The sequence below is a fragment of the Gouania willdenowi genome, chromosome 6 (genome assembly GCF_900634775.1).
Source record: "Gouania willdenowi chromosome 6, fGouWil2.1, whole genome shotgun sequence".
Taxonomy (NCBI): Eukaryota; Metazoa; Chordata; class Actinopteri; order Blenniiformes; family Gobiesocidae; genus Gouania; species Gouania willdenowi.
In genome coordinates, this window is record NC_041049.1 from 40,092,943 (window position 1) to 40,118,490 (window position 25,548).

Sequence of the window (25,548 nt, forward strand, 5' to 3'; positions counted from 1 at the left end):
CCCTCACTACACCTGCAGTTGTTTGAACACAAACATGAACATTGAAGAACAGTCATGTGGAGACAGGGCCATCTATAACGAGGAATAAAGGGGAGAGCATTTTGGAGCCCATCCATAAAGTCAGCAAAACGATGATCCATTATTCTAAGAATCTGTGATAACCACATTTATTTATTGATCTAAATAATATTCACTGTTATCCAGGAAGTTTAGACCATCGTATATAGTCATCTGAAAGATGTAAATTATTGTTTTAATCAATATAATTGTTTAAAAATGACCAAAAATGGTGAAATAGGTTAAAAGTTGCAAATTAGAATGGTCAAAAACAGAAAAGAAAAGTAGCAAAAAGAGTTCAAAGTGTCAATATTGACCAGTGTCGGTGTCATGTGGGGGCATTCGCGTGCAGTGCCCACCCAGCTGAGCTACTGTGCCCCCCCGCCACACACACACACACACACACACACACACACAGGGGGAGCTTTTTATTAATCAAATATATATGATTGGCTATCGCAACTGACTGTGTCCATTCACTGACAGCGGACGGGAGTGTCTACTCCATAGACATATTATATTGTAGTGTAATTGTTTTACATTTGTTTTATTGAACGTACCCTAGAGCTGTTGTTAGGATCAGCCAATAGAATGTGTATATGTCTATGGCCTGCTCCAGAGCCGTATAGAGAGAGAGTTGCATCAAAGGAAGTACAAAATGCTTGACCATCACGTGATTCATGCAAGACTGAATTTGTTCCCAGAAGTTAGTGGCGGGTCATTCAAATCCATTGATTCCTAGTGACATACCTGGGATTTTCGGTAATTTGTCATCAATAACTGCATTGATTGACAATATTTATACAGTACACCTTCATATGTATGTGTGTATACAATATATGTTTATGTAGTTCCATAAATATTTTTTTTTCCTCACGGAAATTCATATTAATAATTAGTGTTAACAGCTTACCTGCTTTTTTGACATAGTTAAGGCCAACATTAATTTGGTTAAAAAATGTGTTAATATGTATCTTATACAGGATGCATTGCTTTGAATTTTCTTTAATTTTCTTAAAAAAAACGGATCATTAAAAAACACCACATCCAGACAGGACACATTGATGACATATTAGATTTTTTACTACACTTAGGTACCAAGATAAATTCATTAAATAAATGTCTAACAAAGTCAGAAACATTAATAACTTGTCATGCAGTTTGCTGTGCTGCATGGGGATGCTCCACTTGTTCCAAAAAAGGAGTGAAAATGTATGGCTTCCCCTGCTGCACACTGTGCACATAAATCTGAACACCAAAATGCTATTTCACTACAAATACTATTCTGTAGTAGTATACAGTATGTATGTGACAAACAAACCTCATGTATCCTCGACTTAGGCTAACATCGTCTTTAAGATGTTTTGCAAGTTTGTTTTAGCTGTGGAGGGTTTGGTGGCCTCCATTTAATAATGGCTCTGACTCTGATATTAACTTAGAAATGCCAGAAAAAGTGGGAACAAATGCTTTAAATTGGCAAATAATGGGTCAACATATGCGACATTAGGTGGGAAAAGTGGTGGAAATGTCTTGAAAGTGGAAAAAATGTGCAGAAAAGGCATTGCCATTTGATGGAAAAGTGGCAGAAATGGGAGTAATGTAGCAAAAATGCTTTAAAAGGAGCAAAATTGTGGCAAGAAAAAGTGATGAAAATTGGTTACAATGTGGCAAGTTTGGTGTAAAAAAGGGGTAAAAATATGCAAAAATCATCAAGGGTTTCAAGAAATTCAAGATGACGTCCAAAATGGCCATCAAAAATACCCAAACCTATAATTGGTAACATATAGTTTACGAGGTCATGAAATTTATTTGTGACATTGTAGGTTTTATTGAGTTATCTCCAGTCATAAACAAATTTGGTACACAAATGGGAGGAGATTTGAGTATGTAATATACGTATATAATTCCTAAAACTTTTTTATTGTCATAAATCAATTCCTTGACCACAAGAATCCCATATTTGATATATTTCATGGCAAAATGGTATTGAATTTACCAAATTAGGACCAATTATTGATTTGAGTATTTTCGGCGACCGTCTTGGACGCCACCTTGAATTTCTCAAAACCCTCAATGATGCCAGCTTGGCATCATCCAGGTCCAGATTCTATGGAACTAACTAGTGCGGGTGAGGAAAGAAGCGTCGACATTCACCGAAGCAGAACGAACACAGCATCGACTTTAACGTGTTTTATCGATCAGTAATGTAAATGGGTCTGAGGAGAGGAGAGTCACGCTCCCCTTTGGTTAGAATGTATTTTTAGCATCACAGGGTTTGTGGTAATAGAACCAAGGGAAGCCTCGTCCATCATCATTCTGCTGCTAAAAGTAGCATGAGGACCCTTGAGCCAAAGGGATGAAAGGGGACAAACGGGCTGTGGACGAGATGTGTGTTTTTCACATGATTACTTAAATAAAAAATTAAAATAGATTTAGGCATCTATCAAAGACGATTAAAATTTTAGGGAAAAAAATCAACTTAATTTCTAGCAATGCTGAAAATTGTTAATTCAAGAGTGGATTTAATGTGACCCACTGTTAGCGCTGGTTTCTTACCAGAGTGTCAAAACAATGAGGGGAAAAGTGCTCGTGTATGATCATTTAAACATTTTTTCTTCAAATTTTTGACATCCCAAATTGTAATACATAGTAAATAATAGAAGGTTGAAAATACATTTTTATTGTTCACTACTACTTAGCTCTGACTTCTAGCCATTATCTTCCTAACAATACATTATTCTATTTTATTCGGCCATGGGCCACGATAGCTATCCGTGCACCAACCCCAATCCTGGTCATATTTTATTATTTAAATTTGAATCTGTTTTAACTTTGTGAGGTACCGCAGTAGAAACTTTCTTTTAGTGTCAAGTTAAAGGTGTTTATACACAGTTTCTAGTTATAAAAAATAAAGAAGTCATTATCAAATGTAAATTTGGCAGTGTCAAATGTGTACAAGGGGTATTATCATAAATAGCTCATTAGCATGTAATAAAAAGAATTCAAACCAAGGTGCACGGATAGCTATCTTAGCCCATGGCCGATGTTAAAAGAAATTACATTTGTTGATTTTTTATTTTATTGTTTTTAAGAAAACGAAGAGAAATGCAAACACTTGTGCACACCTGACTCTGATGGATCCGTCCACACACCGCAGAGCATCAAAAAAAACAAGCTGTCATCTAGAATTGTCTTGTTTCCACTGAACAGGAGGCAAAGGAGACAGAAAAAAAGGAGGACAGCTGTGCACGTGGCTGATGTGCACGCTCGCACTGCAGCTGCATTAGTAGCAACAGCAGCAGCAACTGAAGCTGCAGCAGACCTTTCAGCAGTTTGCTGAAAGAAATAAAGACGTCTCCGGCTGCCAGGAGCAGTTTTTGCCTGTTACCATGACAACCTAGCATCTCTCCTGCTCCTGTCGCCGTGGCACTGGTTCCCTTGGTGTTCTTTTTCATGTCAACAGAAATAGAAACAGATCCAAATGGGATTCTGCATTTTTTTCTCTTGCACACACGTGAGACCCAGATAATAAAATATTAGCAGAGGTGTAAAGAGAACTGATATATCCTACTCAAGTTACTTGATTGAAATTGTACTCAAGTACAAGTAGAACTAAGTCAAACATTAAATACACAAATATAAGTAAAAAGTAGCTCAATTAAATAGTACTTAAAGTAAAAGTTACAAGTTACTTTCAACCCCCGCATTTATTGTTGGTAATAAGTCACATTCCCTTGCATACAGTAAACATCTTGTGTATAAACTTTAAAAGGAAGAGACCAAATCTTGCACAATTGGAACTTAGTTTATTTTCTACAAAGGCATCTGTATATATAAAAAAAAGGTTTGTCACAATGTACAATTTTTAAAAAATATAACAACACCAATTCATTCCATTCAAAATAATAAAAAAAGAATTATCAGGCAAAAAGTATAGATACATTTATGAACTCTAAAACTGAGAAAATAACCCCCATTCAAAGCTGTTTTAGCGCCGTGCATTACATTTAATCTGATTGGTCGGCTATGATGTGATGCATTTTCAACTCTGAATATTACCCCCTCATGCATTGGGGGGGTTCCTGTTTTTTTTTTTTTTTTTTTAGGATGCAGCAAACAAACAACATACCTGTTTGTTTTTATTCTCCAGGCTGATCTCGTACTCGCTGGGTCCTTCTCTTTTCGTCCTCTCTGCCTCTTGTCCTCCCCCAGATGAGGTCCCATCTTCCAGGCTCAACATTTGTCCACTGCCACAGAAGAAAAGGAGGAAATGATGAGAGAAGCCTCACTGTAGTGTTATCACAGTGTGCTAGTCATCATCAGCTATGCAGGATGTGAACACTGTGTGCACAATTTTGATTTGTGCCTGTAACAGCCCGCGGTTAAAATGACTGACTTTAGATGTCCACTCCTATTTGCTCAGATTTGTGGCTCCACTGTCCGAGAAGATTTCCAGTGAAGTAAAAGTTCTTAATATTAAAACGTCAAGACCAGTCTTTCCCCCTGGACATAAGAACGTAATTTTTTTGTGGTCTGAACATCTGACAGTTTAACAAAAAGAATCACAGAAATTAAAACTGCTATTTGCCAAATTTAAATGTACTTATTAGAAGATCTATGTCTAACAAACACATTATTATGCACCATTTTTGTTTCAATAACTTTAAAAATAGGACTGTCTTACAGTTTTAGAGCCTGTGTTACTCCATCTTGAAATCATGTTATTGATGATGTCACAAGGCCCCACTGTTCTGAAATATAAATCTAGTTCAAATAAAATGCAGTATAAAAATACCTGAGATGGTGCATCTTGTCACTTTGTGTACTAATCCTGGCAACAACAAAACATCAAATACTAATTTTAGAAAGTGAAAAAGTCTCTGGAGATGCCAAAAATGTGTGATATTAAAATGGGGTCACGACTCAAAAAAGGTTAAGAACCACTGATGCAATGTCACATAGAATATAGCCCTACAGTAAAATGTGTCTGAATTTTACCTATCCTGAGGAGTAACATATAATTTTAAAAAAAAGAACAATAATCTGTAAAGAATGTAAATCAGTAAAGCAAAGTAGCTCTCATCATATCTCAGCTTTTTTGATGAGATTGTGTCTCTGTCACCATGGTTACTCTTACATTGGCTAATGTATAATTTGTGGCAATGCATGGAGGCTCCTAACTACTGGTTGATTTATATTCTAGTTTACAATTTATATTTTCAATTCATGTACCCCCTATGACAATTTGCGTACCCCTGGAAGTACCATAATCCACTTTGGGAACCTAGGTTTTAGAGCAGCCAAAATCAGCACAAAATGTCATTTTGACTGAAAACGCTGCTAAATAATCTAAAAATCAGGATGAATGCTTCACTACAATAGAAAACAATGGGATGTTTACAGGCAGTGGGGCCGTGTGACATCTTCAATTATGGGATTTCAAGATGGAAGAACACAGACTCTAAAACTATAAAGTAGTCCCATTTTTAAAAGGTAATAAAATGAATATGGTGCAACATAATGTGTTTTGTTAGACACAGATCTACTAATAAGTATATTTTAAAGATTTTAGGCCAAACTTGTAAAAACAGTGCAGGATCCCTCAAAGCCACTATAATTATCCAAAAACGTATTATTATTATTATTATTATTATTATTATTATTATTATTATTATTATAGTATCTATGTAATTATGAAACCTAGTGTTACGTAGTTACAATTACTTAGTTATAGTTTACTTAGCGTTACTTAGTTACAGTTCCTTGAATACATAGTTACTGTTACTTAGTTACAGTTATTTAGTTACTTAGTAATAGTTACAGTTGTATGGTCAGCAGAAAAAAATGCTGGCTCCTGATTGATGGACGACATCAGGTTTTTTTTTTAATGCATCCTAACTTGCATTTTCTTTAGGAAATGCAAAATATTCTAGTATGTTTACTTTCTATAAACCAAGTGATCTTAGTTCATCTGTTTAATTTGAACATATTTGTCTGCACGTAACACCATAGATCTTCACTTCAATACATTTTATTTATGAATGCCTTTCAAAAAAACTCAAGGACACCTTACAAGCAGAGTTAAAAATAATAAAATAATAAAAACATAAAATCACAAAGCAGCAAATATAAAACATAAAAATTAGAGACTTAAAAAGGAGGAAATTAACAGTTTTACATTTAATAATAAAAGCAAGAAAGTTCTGTATGCATGCGTTTGTGTGTGTGTGTAGTAGTAGTAGTAGAAGTAGTTTGGAGCTTTACTTTTTGTTTTGTACAGTTTTGTTACTTTTCTGATTGGAGCTACAATGGCTATGGAGTTTGGTTATCAGCAGTGTTTTTCAGTAACGGGGTAATCTAACTGATTACTTTTTACGCCGTTACAACGCCGTTATCGTTACTGAACGTTAAATGCGGTGCGTTACATGCATTGATTAAATAAACTGTTATCCGAAAGCATCCCTGGCTTCTTACTCAGCTGTAGTGAGGAGGTGGGTTAAAAACAAGGTGAGCGATTATGATTGGCTAAGGCAACATCATGTTTCATGGTAGCCAATCAGAGCCAGTGTTTTTACACATGTGCCAGCAAGAGGAGGCAGGTTAAAAACAAGGTGAGCGATTATGATTGGCTCAGGTGACGTGCCAGCACACGCGACACACACACACACACACACACACACACAGCAGATTGGATGAAGCAGCAGAGATGGTGAGCGTGGAGCAGTCTGATGAAAAGTTGTCATTTTTAAGGTGACGATACAAACACTACTTTAAATTAATTGTGGTCAAAGGCAAGAACGTGCATGTGAAGTGTTCATTAAATCCAGGAGAGAAGACTATGTCCACATCTGTTATAAGCAACTCAGATTTAATGAAGCACCTCACGACACACGCATCTAAAAAATGTGAATTCTTTGACATATAGCAATTTTTTGTTTTTTTAACAATAACGCAAATAGTTACTTTACTTGGTAATGAGTTACTTGCTTTATAGAGTAATTCAGTTACTAACGCAGTTACTTTTTGGAACAAGTAGTGAGTAACTATAACTAATTACTTTTTTAAAGTAACGTTCCCAACACTGGTTATCAGCGTCTCAAACATTTCATGGGAGCTCTCTGAATAGATAATTTGAAACTGTCAGCCACTGGTGAGTCTTTTGCCGACAAGTTTCCCATTGTTTAAACCATAAACCTGTCCGCGTAATTGCTCACTAACACGCTGTGTCTCACGCATTTCAACAACCTGTGATGTGCATGCACGCAGCTGATGCGCGTGTGTGTGAGAGAACCCACAGAGGAGATGGAGAGAGTCCCACATGGCAACCAGGACGACAGGTAGCGACACACACATCTCAAAACACACCTTCACCACACATAAGGTATTTAAAATAAGAATATACTAAATGAGTAAAATAAAAAAAACTAAATATTTATACAAAAAATACACCAAAAAACAACAAAAATATGGAAATGACTCAAAATACACAAAACAAAATATTTATACAAAAAATACACAAAATGACAACAGAAACGCACAAAACTGTGTTGATTGAGTCCTTATATAGAAGAGTGTGGTGGTGGTGGTACATTTCCTTATGAACTGTAAGGCCGGATTTATTGTAAAGTCATTCTAGTTGTCGTCCTTTAGCTTTGAGGAGGCGGAGCAGGGGAGTGAACCAGGGAGCAGAGTGGGTGAATGATACAGTCCGGGTTTTAAGGGGGGCCAGTGAGTTCATGAGGCATGATGTGAAGTCAGTAGTGAGTAAGTTGTTCAGATTGTCCATGTGGATAGTAAAATCACCAAGCACAATGACATTGGGAGAGAGGGTGCAGAGGTGGGTGAGAAGTGAGGAGAATTCATTGATGAAATCCTTATTGTGTTTGGGTGGACGATACACAGTGGCTATTATGATCGGTGTTGGTCTGTTTATTTGCAAAGAAACTTATTCAAATGATGTGAAGCATGGGCTGGAGAGGGGCGAGACCTTCCACTTCTCCTGGTAGATTATCGCAAGACATCCCCCCGCAACCGGAGAGGGGGTACCTACAGAAGTAAACAAACCCAGGTGGTGTAGCTTCATTTACCTGAGAAAAGTAATTCTGCTGCTGCCAGGTTTGCGTCAGACATAGAAAATCCAGTTCGAGGAGAAGTCCTTTGCTTGTGAGCGAGCGGATGTTAAATAGTCCGATGTACTCGAGGGTGGAGCTAACATTAGTCGACCTAGCTAGGTTGGCTAACAAACCATAGTCCGCTGTCCTGCCGTAGCTTCTCCGACGATGGCGAGATGTGGACCAGAAGGAGTTGATGGCGGAGGCGTCATTGATGTGGAAGCTCCGACGAGACCCATGGTGGATGTATTTTTGAGGGGGGGACGAACAATGCCCGGGAACAGGTGCAGCACCGCGGTGGAGCAAGTTGATGAAAAACCGCAGCTGGAGGAGCTCGGAAGTCGTGGAGCAGGGCTGCCGATGAACAAAGTATGCTGGACAGGACGATCAAAATGACGACAAGCCACCCAGCCAGTCTGCCGATCATGATGGCAACAAACTTAAACCAAAAACTTTACCGGTGAGTAGCGGCAGCAAGACGCGCCAGCGTTTGCTCGAAACTGAAAGCAACAAATCAAAGTGCAACATAAATTGAAGATAAAAACTCATCCAGACCTCACAGTTTATTAATTATTACTCGAGATGAGTATGTTCAAACATGTTTTGAGTCTGTCTCACAGTACGTCCACTGGAACAATGTCTTGTCCTCCACTCGTAATCCCACACCATTTTTGATAATGGAACGAGGATCTTTCGACTGATTTATCAAAAATCTCCAAAAAAATCATGTCCGTAAATTCAATTTTTGTTTTTTTGTCTCTCTGCCATAAAAAAAAACATTGCTTGTCTCGCGTGAGATAAAACTCTGACACAGCTTTATTTTGAGAGGAGGTTGCAGGGATGTAAGCCTAGAAGTATGATCACACTCTAAGAGCTTTATAATGGTGTGCATTAATGGCTGCGGGTGAGTGTGCACGAGGTTGTGTGTCAAGTTGTGTGCTTCTACAATCTTTTTTTTCCAACCAGGATATAATGCTTACTCTTATAATTCTTCACACAATAGAGACCCTGGCTGAACTGGACTGAGGGAAAATAAAGAGCCTGCTCATGGTTAAATAATGAGTGCATCTCTAGAGTTGCTCTGTTTACTTTGATTGCAAAAAAAAAAAAAAAAAGAGGAAACAGCAGCAGTGCAGCAGAGGAAAGTGGTCCAGACACATCTTTAGAGACAATAAACTCTGAGAAAATAAAAAAGGAACAAGTGGAAAGGCTAAGGGAGGAAATGAGAGGATAGTCTGTGGGAATGTTCACGCTGGAGGCTGAAGGCACGATCAGAAACTCTATTAAAATGCTGCCATGCCCCCGTGCTGCATGAGAATACATTAGAGTACATTAGAATACATTAGAGGCTTTAAAAGCAAGACTTGAGCTGTTATGCATCTGGACGGCGAAAGCCTACACAATTATATGGACGCCACACACACAAACACACACACACACTCTGGTTCTCTTTCCAACATTCATGCTTACATATGTAATGACTACGAACAGACAGGCTGTGTGTGTGTGATGTCATAGTGAAACACACACACACACACACACACACACAGTAGGCTGCAGCATATTTCCAGGCCTCTACAGAAAGCCGTTTAAGCATAAATGTGATATCAACCATTATAAAGCTCTACTAGTGCTCAATGTTGGAGTACATGTACTCAACTTTGGTTTAGGTTTACTAGTGCACGAGTAGACTTTACTAGTGAAGCACAAACTGTCACTAGTAGTACTAGTGAAGCAAAATCTCAATCATAGAAAGTCAATTTAGATTTGGAGTTGACTTTCAAAAGTATTCCAACCAATCAGAGAGCTGGATTTAGTTATAATCCCTCCTACTTAATTTGCATTAGGTCTACTAGTACTACTAGTAGTAGTAGGCTTTTATGGAAAGCAAAAATTCAATATCAGTGATATCAACCATTACTAAGCTCTAGCGCTCAATTTTGGAGTACATGTACAAAATTTTGGCTTTGATTTACTAGTGCATGAGCAGACTTTACTAGTGAAGCAAGAGGTGTCACTAGTTAGCATCATAGGTTAATAAGTCAGTGGGGAAATAAAATAAGACTTGCCATTGGCTTTTGAAAATATTCCAACCAATCAGGGAGTTGGATTTGGTTCTAATTCCTCCTATTTCATTTGCATTAAGTCTACTCGTACTACTAGTGAATCGTTTGGCTTTACTAGTACTACTAGTAGACTAGAAACACGTTACTAGTACTCAGACCCAGTCCAGCCTATACACAGACTAAGCGGCTGCATAGGGCCCCCTGGCCACAAGAGGGCCCCCAACCTAACAACCGCAGTTGCATGTTGCTGGTACTGCTGTGCATTGCGCGCATCAACAACATTTGAAGTGTTTACCTGTGTTATCTGTTTGCTTTACTTGAATTTAAAAGCACTTTACTATTTCAATTGACTTTTGACACGTAATGATTACATTTTACAAAAAATAAAAGCAGGAATTGCTGAATATATTTGTCTTTTCAGTTTAAATTTAGGTTTGGAATCATCTAGTGTGAGTTTCAATCAATAGGAATGACAAATAAAATATAGGTGTATACGCACAAAAATGTTTTTGTTTTACCCAAAATTTTTGCACGTGCACTAAGGGCCCCATATACTAAATTTGCTTAGGGCCTCCAAATGACTTGGGCCGGCCCTGCTAGTACTACTAGTGAGATATTGTAAGTGTACTAGTAGTATTAGTAAAACAAAAAAAATGTTTTACTGGTAAAGGTTTTTGATGCACTAGTTCCTGAGTAGACTTTACTAGTAAAGCAAAATTATCTACTAAAAGACAATTTTGTGTCACTAGTAGCACTAGTAAAGCTTTTAATTTTTACTAACGTATTTTAAGTTCGCATTCACACCGACGGATCCTAGAGTGGTTAAATCGCTGTTGGACCCATTAGTTCTTATAATCCTCCTTGTTTGGTCAGTGTGAACACGCAAATGTCTATAGTGGATCAAAAAGGATAATTCTATAGTGATTGTTTCTGTCGGACTCCGAGCATTTCAAATCAAAGTCTAGAGTGATTAGGTTCTCTACGAAGGAACAGACTAAACAGAAGAAAAATCAGAGATGAGCGCACGACATTGTGGTTGGTCATGAGAACCAGCGACGGTCAAAACCAGTGCTTTAAAACCAACAAAAGCATGACAAGTTGTTGCTGTTCGATTGTTCAATGTTGGTAAAGAACAAACAGTGAAGGAAAACATTTATGAGCGCTGGCTTTGACCCATAGATGAGACAATCTTATTCAGATTTCTATTTCTCTGCCTAGAAAAGTCTCTACCCAAGTAACTGCGCCCTCAACTGATTAGCTCATGTAACTGCACCAGAGGCTGTTTGGAGGATCAGAAGTTGTTCTCTGAACACAAACCGAGCCAAACCAAGGTGATCAAATTATCAGCTGTCCTCCACCCATTCAGACCAAGTCCACCACTAAACTGGTGTGAAAGCAGCCTATGTCTACTCAAACTAGTATCCATCCATCCATTTTCTGTCCCTCTTGCTCTTTTTTCCGGGGCGGTAGGGTCTGCTGGTGGCTACTGTATTTTTTCTCCAGCGCAATGGGCGCTAAGCGGGGCTACACACTGTAACGGGCGCCAGTCCATCGCCGGGCAACACAGACAAACCTCCACTCACACTCACATTCATTCCTATGGCCAATCTAGAGAGTCCAATCAACTTAATAGTCATGTTTTTAGATTGTGGGAGGAAGCCCACGCAGCACAGGGAGAACATGCAAACTCCACACAAAAAGGACCCAAGTGTCCACCCCAGGGCTTGAACCCAGGACCTTCTTGCTGTGAGACAGACGTTCTAACCACAAAGCACACAAAACACAAAATTGCCTATGAGTAGATGATTTTTCTTTACTGGTAAGGTTTGTACTAGTCCACCAAAAACCTTTCCTAGTAATACTTTTATTGTTAACTAGTACTACTAGTACACACAAAATATCTCACTAGTAGTACAAGTAGAGTGTTTTTAGTCTACTAGTAGTACTACTAAAGCCAAAAGATTCACTAATAGTACTAGTAGACTTAATGCAAATGAAATATGAGGAATTAGAACCAAATCCAACTCCCTGATTGGTTGGAATACTTTCAAAAGCCAATGGCAAGCTGAATTTATTTTCCCTGCCTCCTTATTAGAATATGATACTAACTAGTGACAGTTTTTACTTCACTAGTAAAGTCTACTCATGCACTAGTTAGTAAACCTAAAGTGAGCACTAGCAGAGCTAAATAATGAATATGACATTCATGTCCAAATGGTTTCCCACAGGCCTCTCTTATGCTCTGATGAAGTGGATGGATGACAATCAGTCGGCGTCGTGTGTTGCAAGATGATGTTAGCGATGATAATAATAAGCTGCGCTGTTACACATCTGAGCAGCATCTCATCATCTCAGCTGGCCATCCACTACCGCCGCGCCATTAGCCCATCCAATCAGGAGTGAGTGGGTGTTGGAGGGAGGTCGTCGGATCACAGAAAGATTTGGATATCAGAAGGACAGATGGTGACAACGATGAAGGCGGGATGAAGAAGAGAGAGACTTAAGGAGTGTGAGACGATTCAAATAAAAGAGCCAAAGAGACTGATGTACTCTAGGTGTAGAAATAAACAACGACGGGAAAAGACTTGATTCTAAAACAAAATAAAAACAAGGATTAAAAGATGAGCGATGAGAGGAATGTGGCGGCAAAGGAGGGCACTTGGTAATCATTGAGAAACTGTTCATAAATAGCTTTTCTACTTTAGAGTCCTGCTCTTTTTAAACATTCCATGAACAATGTGTGCAAACTGTTCATTCAACCAATACACAAGCATGCCCACGCACACAAAGAAGGCTGAAGTGGCTACAGTAGCCTCTCTGGTTACTATGGCAGTGCATGCTGTTGCGTCATTCTTGGGGGTTGCCATGAGCGCCTTCATAGTGGCGCTTCCTCTTCATGCATCATCCTCCACCCTTTGGTCCTGTTGCTATACGAAGGCACTCTGGAGGCAACGGGAAACACTAACAGGCTTCATACAGTATAGCTCCATCATTGACACACACACAGACACAAACACACACTCGATGTCGAGAGTGATTAAAAGCCTGGATGTTGCCGTGAGTCAGTGGTCGTGCACGAATGCACACAGATGAGACGAGAGCGCAGTTTGTTTGCTTTTTTGTAGTTACTGAAAGGGGGACAAAGTGGAAAAACATGTTTGATCAGCGCTGGGTCTTACCCTGATGAGCCGGCCACATCTGTCTCAGGATGCTCGGGTGCGGGGCAGCAGAACTGATGCAGCACCGTCTCACTCCTAAGACACAAAGAAAAAGAAGATGAAGAAGGGTCAATAAAGCAGGTAACAGATTGTCGCACTAACTATACTATACACTACAAACTCTGAGTATTTAAATGAGTATATACTGTCTACTATAAACTATAAGTATGATTAGGATGATGAGCATTCCCACTGAAGTATACTTCCAAATCTCCCAAGATGCATTTGGAACCTACAAGGACAAAAACCTGAAGCACACTGAGGCTAAATATCTCTGTTTATTCTTCACCTTTGAAAGTTCTGAAAGCATTTTATCTACAAAAGTGACCAAATGGTAAATGGACTTGATTTATATAGCGCTTTATCACCACACTGAAGCAGTCTCAAAGCGCTTTACATAACAGCTTATTCACCCAATCACTCTCACATTCACACACAGGACAGGACAGCCATGCAAGGCGCTAGTCGACCACTGGGAGCAACTTAGGGGTCAGTGTCTTGCCCAAGGACACTTCGACACATAGTCAGGTACTGGGATCGAACCCCCAACCTCTCGATCAGAAGACGACCCACTACCACCTGAGCTCATTTAGATGTCAAACTTAGTATGAGTAGTACGTTAGGATGACATTTCCAGTTATTCTCAGTTGGCAGTTGATTGTGTTTCCATATTCTTTGTTCAGTGTTTTCCAGCATCCACAAATACCCTTACGAGGCTGCTCTCAGACAAAGGATTACTCTGCCATTATATGCTACACTTTGGCTCTGATCCTGCAGTAAATATCCTATGTAGGTCAATTTAAGGCTGAGAAAGCTTAGAGTGAGAGTGAGTATTTACATGTTGGTGCATGTGATGTGCTGATTTATGCCGTCGCTTCTTCATTTTCATCAGATCAGCAGTGATTTAGCAGAATTACCCAAATAACTCTCTCTCTCTCTCTCGGCAGAAGGAAATTCCACCTCTGCTTCCTGTTCCTCGCCTCTTCATTACTACTTCTGTTTTCTGCTCATCCTTTACAGTTTTTTAAGCAAACTATAGGCCACCAGTTATTATAATTAACACTTGAACTCACAGTTTTTCACAAAAAGGCAGAAAGAAACACCAACTAATGCATTTCCTTTGCCCTTTTCCTAAATTCCCACTCACTCATACATTTTATATTTACATTCATATTTTAGACATTACACTGTAGCTACTATCTGAAGCAATTTCTGTGCGAAGAGAACAAGATACAAGTGAAAGTGTAGCACATGTGATCCAATTCACCTCGACCAGGCCGGACATCGTCCGGTCCAAAGCAATAGAAATTAACACGAACAAATCTGTGTGAGCAGTGCTGGTGTGAACAGGGGGGTCACATCAGGTTCTATAACACAGAGGTGAAAGCGTTCAGTTGACAGTGAGTTTCTTGGCCACGCTTCAGTGCGTTCTCTGACCTGGGCACAGCATAATGACACTGAGCCAAAGTGACAGGAACTCAGACTCAGTGCAAGAGCAGAGGTGACAGTCAAGGCTAAAAAACATCATTTCACGACTTCCATAAAGGGAGATAAAGGGGCTTTGTCAATCCGTTATTCACAAATCTTATACAGAAAATGACTAAAGATGCTACGACTGACTAGCATCTTTAGCTCTTTCAATCAATGGCCATGTTTACATCCGAGCTTTAATTCCCATGAAATTTAGAATAAAAGTAAAATCAGCTTTAAACTGACCTTGTAAACACTTAATTCAGAATGCAAATGTAATTCCAAATCAAACTTCAATTCGAATTAGGTAGCCGAGACTACTTATCTAAAAAGAGCCTTAGAAACATGGATATAATGAAAAAGTGGATAGATGGAAGCATAAACGTGAACATTCACATGGACATACTTATTGCACACACACACATCGGAAAACAGAACAGGCTTCATTGGGGCATGAAGCACCAGAGCATCACTAATGATGCCCAGATCATTATGAAGTTCATTTTTGCACTCAACGTCCTGTATAGTGGAGGTACAGCAGCTGTTGCATTATCCGCTGGCTTTAATTGACCAAAGTACGGTCTTCTATCTCAGCAGACACCATTTGGCTGGTGGGCCAGAGCAAAGCTTCAAAGTGTTACTTCAGTACACTGAGGATTTCCCTGATTTGGGTAAGTAATGCTATTTCTTTCTAACACACTACCACAACAGGGTTCTCACCAGGAATTTTTCACAACATAGGGGGGTAGCATGGCACACGAGTGAGCATGAAGCTCGTAGTCATAGCGCCACCTATTGTAAAAGGAAATCATAGGCATTATATTTACACAGAACACTGCAGGAAAGTTTGTGATATAATCCATGAAAAGGGTCAGCTACGTCTCAACACTTGAACATTTCTGGCACACCCCAACATGCAACACACCTCAACGTGGGCCACGTACTGACATGCGTGTGGTTGCGAGGGCCCGTTAAACGCTGCTTGCAGATTTAATTTGAAGTTTTTTGTTTTTTTTAATGTTTTGCTGGGCTGTATTAATCTGTGTTTCTGTACGCTGTTACCATCCTCTGCTGCCTAAATTATCTTCATTTTTTTGTTGAGTAAAAATATGCTGAACCAGGTGACGTCAGCGTTACTACTCGGAGCGGAGCGTTCTTCTGGGTTGTTTGCAAAATCATGTGAGCTCAGGGACTGGCTGGCCGCACATCTGAGGTGTATTCCAGAAAGGAGGTTAAACAAACTGAGTCTATCCATAAACTCTGGGTCGACATACCCTGCGATAGGAAACTCTGGGAATCTGATTCCATTACAGCTGGTATGAAGTGGGTCAATCAACTGTCAGTATGTAAACCTTGGGTTACTTACGTGCACAAGTGCGATAAAAAGCCATCATCAATTGAGCAAAGATTTTTAATGTAATATAGTCGCCAGTCCGAAATAGACGTCATAAAAAATATGACTGAGTGGATTCAAACTGCTGACCTTACGCTCCTAAGCGCGCCTTCTTACCCACTGCACCAAGGTAACTATCGAGATATGTGCGTACTATAAAATTGAAACCACTGCTGTCAAGTATCCCTTTTTGGCTGAGAAACTCCCGTAATGTAATAATAATTAAAAGATACATAAATAAAAACATTCCTCTGCCGTACTAAACTGAACGCCGTCACTAGCCTTGCGAGTATCGTGACTTCCCCAGATGATGATGTGGATGATGAAAAAGAGGTGTAGTGTGGAAAAAAGTCTTCATTGAAACGTACTTGCAAAATAATACAAAGTTTATTAAAACAAGCAGAATCAAAAAACCAGGGCAGAGACAAAAACCCTGGGAGAACAAGGTAGGACAGATCATGTTCTGAGGCAAAAACTGGAGAACTGGAGATATCAGTTCAATGAGAGCAAACGGGGTCAAATTATGCTCTGACAAAAACAGGAGAAAGGCAGAAATCCTGTGAGAGCACTGATGGCCAAATTGCACTCTGAAGAAATCCAGCTTGGTGATCACATATATAGGTTGACGAGAAATTTGAAACCAACAAGTAGAGTCTAAGGCTTTAGCCTTAAGATAAAGACAGGAAGCCACAAATGTTTATATTGGTGGTAGAGCACTCCTGTATCAGCAAAGAAAGCCAAAGTTAGACTGTTTTTGATATATTGCTGTCAACGGAGGAAAGATAAGTCTGGGAACAGGCAACTTTCAAGGTTCACAAGTCAATCAACATTCCAACAGCCGAGCTACAGAGATAACTGGCTGGGATTGTAAACCCCATATATTTAAAGCCATCTGTTGAAGGCCTATACTCAGCTTTAAGTGAAGAGGTATATTGCATAGAATGAATATCATATTGACGCAGCCAATACACTTCACGAGAACTGCAAAATGAAATGGCCTGAGTGGCAGTTCTCGCGAGGTTAGTGCCGACAGCGGCAACAAACCCGGAAACAACTCAGAAGAGAGATGGATGTTCTGGTGAAAAAAAAAAAAACAAAGAACTTGTGTGAATACCTTGGATAATACCTTCCTAAAGAGCAGCAGGATGGGACACAGTTATACGTTCTGTAAGATTTGTTACTGAGATTTTAGCATCTCCCAAGGGGGAAGGAACGACTAAAGTCACCATGAAAAATCAGCCAATCACAAGCGCCACAAATATACACTCCTGTCAAAAAGTGTTAAAGGATGTAAAGTCTGTAATAAATGTGTCTAATAAGTCATTAGTGAATACCAGAGAACCACATGAGTGAGCATGAGAAATTATAAGAAAATGTATGTAATGAAAATAAAATGTTCATGTCTTAAAGACAAGAAATGTGAAATTAACAGTAAATATGCAATGTGTTGACTTGTATATGAACTGTAAGTATATTAAATAAACACATGTGCTTCATATACCAATTATGTTTTAATTTAGGCTGTTTTATAATTTAGGAATTAGAGCTGGGCGATATATCGAGATTCAAGATATATCAAGTTTTCTATTTTGGCGATATAGAAAATTACAATATCGCATTTATCATTTATCGTATTTTGTATAAAAATACTTGTTTTAGGAGTCGCTCCTTTTACATCTCAGAACAACATGTAAAGCTCAGTTAGATAGATTAATGAGTGCATTCTAACCCAGACCTTCCCCATAACAAGCCACACTACAGAACTCACTCACACATGCTGTCCCTTAACGGTGAAAAAGCCAAAAGTGGCACATATTGTGCAGCTGTTTGTTAATAAATGTGCCTGTGTGGCGATTTCCATCAACAAATTTAACCCAGAATTGTCTATCTCCTCAGACTTCATTTGAAATAAAATTATCAAGATTTATTTCGTATATCACCATTTTGAGAAAATATATTGAGATATGAGTTTTGGTCCATATCACCCAGCAATAGTAAGAATGTTCACAGCATTCCAATGTCAACAAAGGTCGATCTACCAGATTCTAATCACATAGTTGTATTTAGTGAGTAGTTGATAAGTGGCTATTTTAAATTTCCTGTACACATGTCTTAAAATATAGGGGATACTGGAGCTTGGTTGGGGTGGTGGGTCAGCCATATGTTATTGTATCAATGATCTGTTTGCATTAAAATCACTACATGCTGTAAAATCACTATACTGCTGTCCTTATTTTACTGTAGGCTAATTAAAATTTGAAGTTAATGATTACTATATGATTATGGTCCAAAGCAACATCAAATGCAGTTTTTCCATCAAGGGACATGAAATTTGTGTTGCCGGCTGGCAGGCTCCCCACACCGCGCATGAAGTGGGCCGGTCTGTCAATGACTCCTGCAAACCCCCCCCCTTTAGCTTTACCCACCATTTAAACAGTATATTATGAATAATACATGCATAAAACAATAATTATTGACCAAAAAACATCATTCAGGCCTCTCAGCTTCCTGTAATGATGTCTTCATGGTGTAGCGGAGTTTCAAATATTATGGATAGTACTTCATTGCTCTGGGATCCTGATCACTATGTGTAGTTAAAGAAGGAGAACTCCACAACACATAGAATGATCTCGACTGGAATTGATCTGCCATCTGTCTGCTCCATACAGCAAAACTTCTCTAGGAGTCAAACATTAAGGTCCAACAGAAACTCTAAACTAGTACTGGGTTGAGCTGGAGATTTGTCCAAATGTTTGGTCTTTTTGTCACACAGACAGTAGCATTGCTGATTGTGTGTACAAGGCACAAATAGCATCCGCTAGTTTGCAGCAACACTTACAAAAAAAAGCCGGTGAATATTTCATCAGAACACGCCTCCCGCTGCTGGCCCATTTTTTTTTTCTCTAGCAGAACCACGTCCGCCTCCTCTTTCCTGTTTTATGAGACCAAACTTTTAATGCAGCGGCTTCCTTTAGCCAGAATCCAACAGAGAGAGTGTGGAACAAACAGGAGGGTGGACATGCTTCGAGTTGAGCTCCATTTAGGGCTGGAAATGTTGCCAGCTCATTGCAAGCACCTTTCACAGTACTGCATGACGCCATAATCTATCCTATCCGACCCATCCTGCTGCAAAGAAAGAGAATGTGAGGAGACAACTCCCCTCAAATGCACCCTTTCCTCTCTCTCCTTTAGGTCTTTCTCTCCATACCTGTCTCACTCTCTCAACCACTGAACGCCGTCTTCACTCCACACTCACTGGTTCACTACAATGTCAACCTCAAGCTCCTTTCTTTAGACACCTCTCAGGGCTCCATCAAAGCCAACAAGCAAGCGTGCACGATCTCTTTCTATATCTCTCTGCCTTTTCTCCCTCCTGAGAATGGCTGATTACTGTTCGCTCCATGGGTTAAGTGGGGCAGATAGAAAGCTCAGCTGGAGAGAGTGAGATGGAGAAAGAGAAGAATTAGAAGAGGAGATCCTGTGCCTGTGCCCCCCCCCCCCCCCCTTTTGGCGTAAACCGAGTGTGCTGATAACGCTGACATCAATGCAAAGCCCATCAACGTACTGTCATGGACAATATGTACCACAGAGTCCCACATCCTCTGTAGCTCAAGGACAAAGGACCGAGGAGCCGTATTAAATGAGAAAAACAACGTTCATATAAATAGACTCAAAAACATTTATGAAACAAAATGACAAACACACAAGATTACACACATATTACAGTTTGGAGGGAAAACCGCTGAGTCAGATGGAACAGGGATAGCAGTCTGCTTTAGCAGCTAAAACAGAGCTCCTCTACAGGAGAGTGAGGAATTTCAGAGTGTGAGGCACTTTAAACTGAAGTAACAACAGGAAGAAAGGTGGACCCATACGCTAGTATGTTGTTTTTAATGCTTCTGTTTGTCTTTAGTCAGGCGACTATAGCTCAGGTGAAGGGGTCATCTTCCAATCGAGGGTTTAGTGGTTTGACCCCAAGACTATACCTGTTGAAGCCTCCTTGAACAAGACACTGAATCATTTAGGCTACGTTCTGTAAGGTTTTTCTACCTTCTTCCTGGTTCTTCTGTTGAACAGCTCAAGCACAGATGACAAGAGTTTCACTTAAATCCGGCACAGTCCCCAGCTACTTTAAACACGCCCTAGTAAATCCCATTCTCAAAAAGCCTAATCTTGATCCAGGTCAGCCTATAAACTACCGGCCCATATCTAAGCTTCCCTTCATGTCAAAAATGATGGAAAAAGTGGTAGCCAAGCAGCTAACATCAATCATGGAAGATAATGATCTTTATGATAAATATCAATCTGGTTTTAGGTCGATCCACTCCACTGAAACTGCCCTTGTGAAGGTCTCCAGTGACGTGATGATGGCTGCTGATTCTGGTCGCTATACAGTTTTAACTTTATTGGATTTAACATCTGCTTTCGACACCATAGATCACAACACACTGATCCATCGTCTCAAATCAGAAATGGGGTTTTCCGGTGCTGTACTACAGTGGTTTGCCTCGTATATAAATGGTAGAACTTTTAATGTGGCTTTTAATGATGTAATGTCCAATGTGTCCACCCTGTCATGTGGAGTACCCCAGGGCTCTGTTCTGGGGCCTGTTTTGTTTTTATTGTACCTGATGCCTCTTGGTCGGTTGATCCGTGGTTTTAAAAATGTTTCTTATCATTTTTATGCTGATGATATCCAGTTATACTGCTCTTTTAATGACTCAGAGTTTCACTTTTTACCTGAGTTCTTGGACTGTATCTCATGCATCAAAAACTGGTTTTCATCAAACTACCTCCAGATAAACCCCAACAAAACAGAAACTCTGATCATCGCCCCTGATAAAAAGATCCCACTTATTAAGAACTCTCTCTGTGATTTGGGTTCATCAGTGAAATCCAGCATCAGAAATCTTGGGGTTGTGTTTAACCAATCGATGTCTTTGGAGGGCCACTGTCGTCAACTGACTAAAAACTGTTTTTACCATCTGAGAAATATCTCAAAAGTGAGGCATCTACTGTCCAAACCTGATCTGGAACTGGTCATCCATGCTTTTATTTCGTCCCGCATTGACTACTGTAACTCAGTTTTTACCTGTTTTAATAAGTCGACCCTGTGTAAACTCCAAATGGTTCAAAATGCTGCTGCCAGACTTTTGACCGGTACGCCCAGAACATCACACATTACCCCGATACTTTCCTCCCTGCACTGGCTCCCTGTCAATTTCCGGATTGAATATAAAATACTGGTTCTAACATTCCGGGCTTTGCATGGCCAGGCTCCTCTATACATTTCAGACATGTTGTGTCCCTACACTTCAGGACGCAGCCTTCGATCCTCAGGTCAGGGTCTACTAAGGTTCCCAAAAACCAAATTTAAAACCAGAGGAGACCTGGCGTTCCAGGCTGCAGCCCCCAGACTCTGGAATGGTCTGCCCCAGTCTCTCCGGGAGATGAACTGCGTGGACACTTTTAAAAAACATTTGAAGACTTCGCTTTTCAAAAAAGCTTTTAGTTAACAAGATTTTATTTTTAATTTTTACTGCCCTTTTATGATGCTACACATGTAATGTAAATGTATGTTTATTGTTTCTGTGTACAGCACTTTGTGATTTTATCTGCGAAAAGCGCTTTATAAATAAATACTTACTTACTTACTTACTTACTTAGTTTATTCTAAGTTGTAGTCACAAGTAAATTTTCAGCAGACCTGCTTGTTCCAGAAAACAGCTCACACACAGGTGGCTAAGAATGAGGAAGTGTGTCCAGAGATTTGGAAATTCTACATTTATCTTCTTGGGCTGGATGACTCCGAACAAAGAGTGAAGTTAGCGCAACACATGATTAGTTGACTAATCACAAGATCCAGCCTCTGCCATGTGGCTTTAATGGTCTCTTTCTAGCCCCACATCCGCCAAATCAGCCTTCTTCCACCTTCGAAACATTGCACGCATTTGTCCAACCCTCTTCAAACCTGCAGCAGGAACTCTAATTCATGCCTTCATTTCGTCCAGCCTCAATTACTGCAACAGCCTCCTCTATGGTCTTCCCTTGACCCACCTACAAAAACTCCAAAATGAACAAAACTCAGCAGCCAGACTACTCACCCAACCCTCTTCCAGAGACCACATCACACCTGTACTCCAACAATTACACAGCCTCCCTGGTAAATAGTGTATTCATTTCAAGATCCTACGCGTCATTTACAAATCCCTTAATAACCTGGCCCCTTCATACCTCTCCGACTTTCTGCTGCACTACCAGCCCTCCGACTCCAACCTCATCGCTCTCATTGTCAAATCCATCCACCGTACCTTGGTAGAGAGAGCCTTTTCTACAGCCGCCCCTACCCAGTGGAACACTCTCGCCCCAAACATTTGTGCCTCTGACTCACAACAACCTTTCAAAATGCAGTTAAAAAAACAACAAACATCTAGAATTTAGAAATTCTCAGGCTCTAAGTATAGCTACATTTATGAACTCTAAAACAGGGCCATGCCAAATGTGCCATGTGGGTAACAACATAATAGGTAGAAACCCTAACCTGAACCATAAAAAGTGCCTGGTGAGAACACTGCATATGGATTATGTTAATTCTTTCTTCATAAACTGATCACCTGAGGTCAGCAGTTTATGAGAGACCATGAAATGGAAATAAAAATAATAATCACAAAAAAAAAATATTTTACTCAGTAATGTTTGGATGTGGAAATAGGGAATTCCTTTACTCCTTTTAAAATGTTCTTAAGTACGTGAAGTAAGTGAAATTACTGATTTAGAAATACACTCAAAAAAGTACCCATAAAAGCAACTCAATTACAGTAATGTGAGTACATGTAATCCATTACTTTCCCCTCTGAAAAGCACCATATAAAATCAGTTCATTTACTATTTACCATTCAGTACATGCTTTCTGTGTATCCACTCCACTCAGAGTGCAAAGTCCACAATATGAATCTATCACAGCGCCTACACTCAGAAACAGACTGACACACTCTCTCTCACACACACACACACACGCTGACATTTTAGAGTCAGCCAATAAATCTACCATATATGTACTCTGAATCCACCACAAAGTAGAGGCGACTGGACTTGGCTGAACATTTAATTGAATATCCACCAAGCTTTGATGGTACTGTTGATAATTCTGTATCAAAAAGTACAAACTAACCCAGGTTCCTTTACCAGTTCTTTCCAATTTAATCAAGAACAAGATGAGTGAAAAACTCACAACAAACGTATCAATGCCCTGATCTATAGACTCCGTGCAACAGATAGTGAGTGGTTGGTGAAATCCTCTGAGAGCATGACTGAGATAACGATAATGGCTACAAAGTGCAGCACTTGCACACAAACCAGGAGCAGTGACGAGGGAACTGTTCCATTCCAGTTTAAAAACCAACAATCTAAATATGAACTTCTTCATTTCATCTCAACTCATCTTTGTCATGTGCTGCTCCCCTCGGAATGCCACCAGTCCCAGAGAGACCAATCAGGAGTCCTGATGGGAACCAACGTAGAACATGGAGACAGAGAGAAGGAACATGGTTTTCCTCTCGTTAGGTGAGCTGATAATGGAATAATTTGCTCCATGCCAGGGTTTGTATCAGTGAGGAGATATAGGTATGTATGTCTGTGAGCGTATGCATGTGCATGAGTGCGCACGAGAAGATCAGAGGCTCAGAAAAGAAAATCCCCCCCTGAGAGCTTCTCCTTGTGGTAATTAATAAAGAAAGAAAGCAGCATCAAGGTGTTCAGCAGCAGTCTGTGGGTCACACACACACACACACACCACACATACACACACACAGACCACACATACACACGTACACACACACACACACACACACACACACCACACATACATACACACACACACAAACACACAGACCACACATACACACACACACAGACCACACATACACACACACAGACCACACATACACACACACACACACACACAGACTACACATACACACGTACACACACACACATACACACACACACACACACCACACATACACACGTACACACACACACACAAACACACACCACACATACACACGTACACACACACACACCACACATACACACAAACACACACCACACATACATACATACACACACACACACACACAGACCAGACCTCCAGCTGTTTGTTATGTAATCATCCAGAGATGGTGATCTGTTTCTCATTTAAATAATCCACCCCTCTCCTCCTCTGGCACGGTCTCTCACACACGCACGCGCACATGCAAACACATCCACACTGACCAAAAATAAATACATATTCCAGGTCGTCCGACGCGCACACACACGTCCATGTACAGACCTGAGGGAGGAGGGGTTCGTAGGATGAATCTGCAAAATGAACGCACGCACACGCATGCACGCACATCCACTCACTCTGATTTTCGGCCCAGGGATCGACACAGTGTGGTCGGGGTCATCAGAACCAAAGAGCGGCAGCCCGAACAACTTCCACCGTTCTCTGACTCACTCTCCACCGGGGAGACCGCGGACGGGTCAGCCGGGACCAGCTGCATGTCCCCGGGGTCCATGGGCTGGGGAGGAGACGGTTGGAGCTCCGGAGCCGCGTGCTCGGACTGGACCTGGGAGTCCAGGGGTTCCTGGAGGTGTGGGTGGTGATGAAGGCAGCTCGGGTCAGTCTGATGATGAAGATGATGATGATGGTGGTGGTGGTAGGGATGTTGCTGCTGGACTCTGACGTCCCTCAGGTGCCGGTTCTCTCCGATCAGCTCGTCCACGCGCCGATCCAGCTCCTCGATCCGCGCACGCTGCGTCTGGATTAGACTCTGCTGGTTCTGGACGATGGTCGTGAGCTCGCGTAGGTACAGGATCGCCTGCACGGGATTCGCTAACAGGCTAGTACTCATCATAGCAGCTTTTAGAAGTGAAGCTGGGCTGATGGATGGAGCTCGGCTCGGCTCGGCTAGGTGGATGTGGAGGATGAGACTGTGCCGACCCGAGCCTGTCTGTCTCCACCCCTCCGCTCGTATCCCGTCCTCTCTTTCTCTCTCTCTCTCTCTCTCTCTCTCTCTCTCTCTCTCTCTCTCTCTCTCTCTCTCTCTCTCTCTCTCTCTCTCTCTGCGCTGAGTGGTGCTGATGAGAAGAGACGATCCAGATGTGACGGGGGGGGTGGGGGTGGGGGGGGGGGGGTCCACATGCGTCATTACGCAAAGATCTACCCCGGAGCAAGCACGCACCCTATA

General features: G+C 40.6%; 1 protein-coding gene across 3 annotated transcripts in view; it reads right to left on the reverse strand.

The window, feature by feature from the left end:
* The window catches only part of iqsec3b (IQ motif and Sec7 domain ArfGEF 3b), a 61,347-nt gene extending 36,001 nt beyond the window's left edge, over window positions 1-25,346 (reverse strand). The window contains exons 1-3 of one of the 3 annotated variants that reach the window (XM_028450735.1): window positions 24,722-25,215; window positions 13,414-13,488; window positions 4,187-4,304 (exon numbers count right to left, since the gene is read on the reverse strand). In XM_028450735.1, the coding sequence (XP_028306536.1) occupies window positions 4,187-4,304; window positions 13,414-13,488; window positions 24,722-25,215 (687 nt within the window). Of the gene's footprint in view, window positions 1-4,186; window positions 4,305-13,413; window positions 13,489-22,419; window positions 22,709-24,721 lie in introns of those variants that run through there. The other 2 variants (XM_028450737.1, XM_028450736.1) reach the window with 2 other exon arrangements.
* Between the last annotated feature and the right edge of the window lie 202 nt (window positions 25,347-25,548).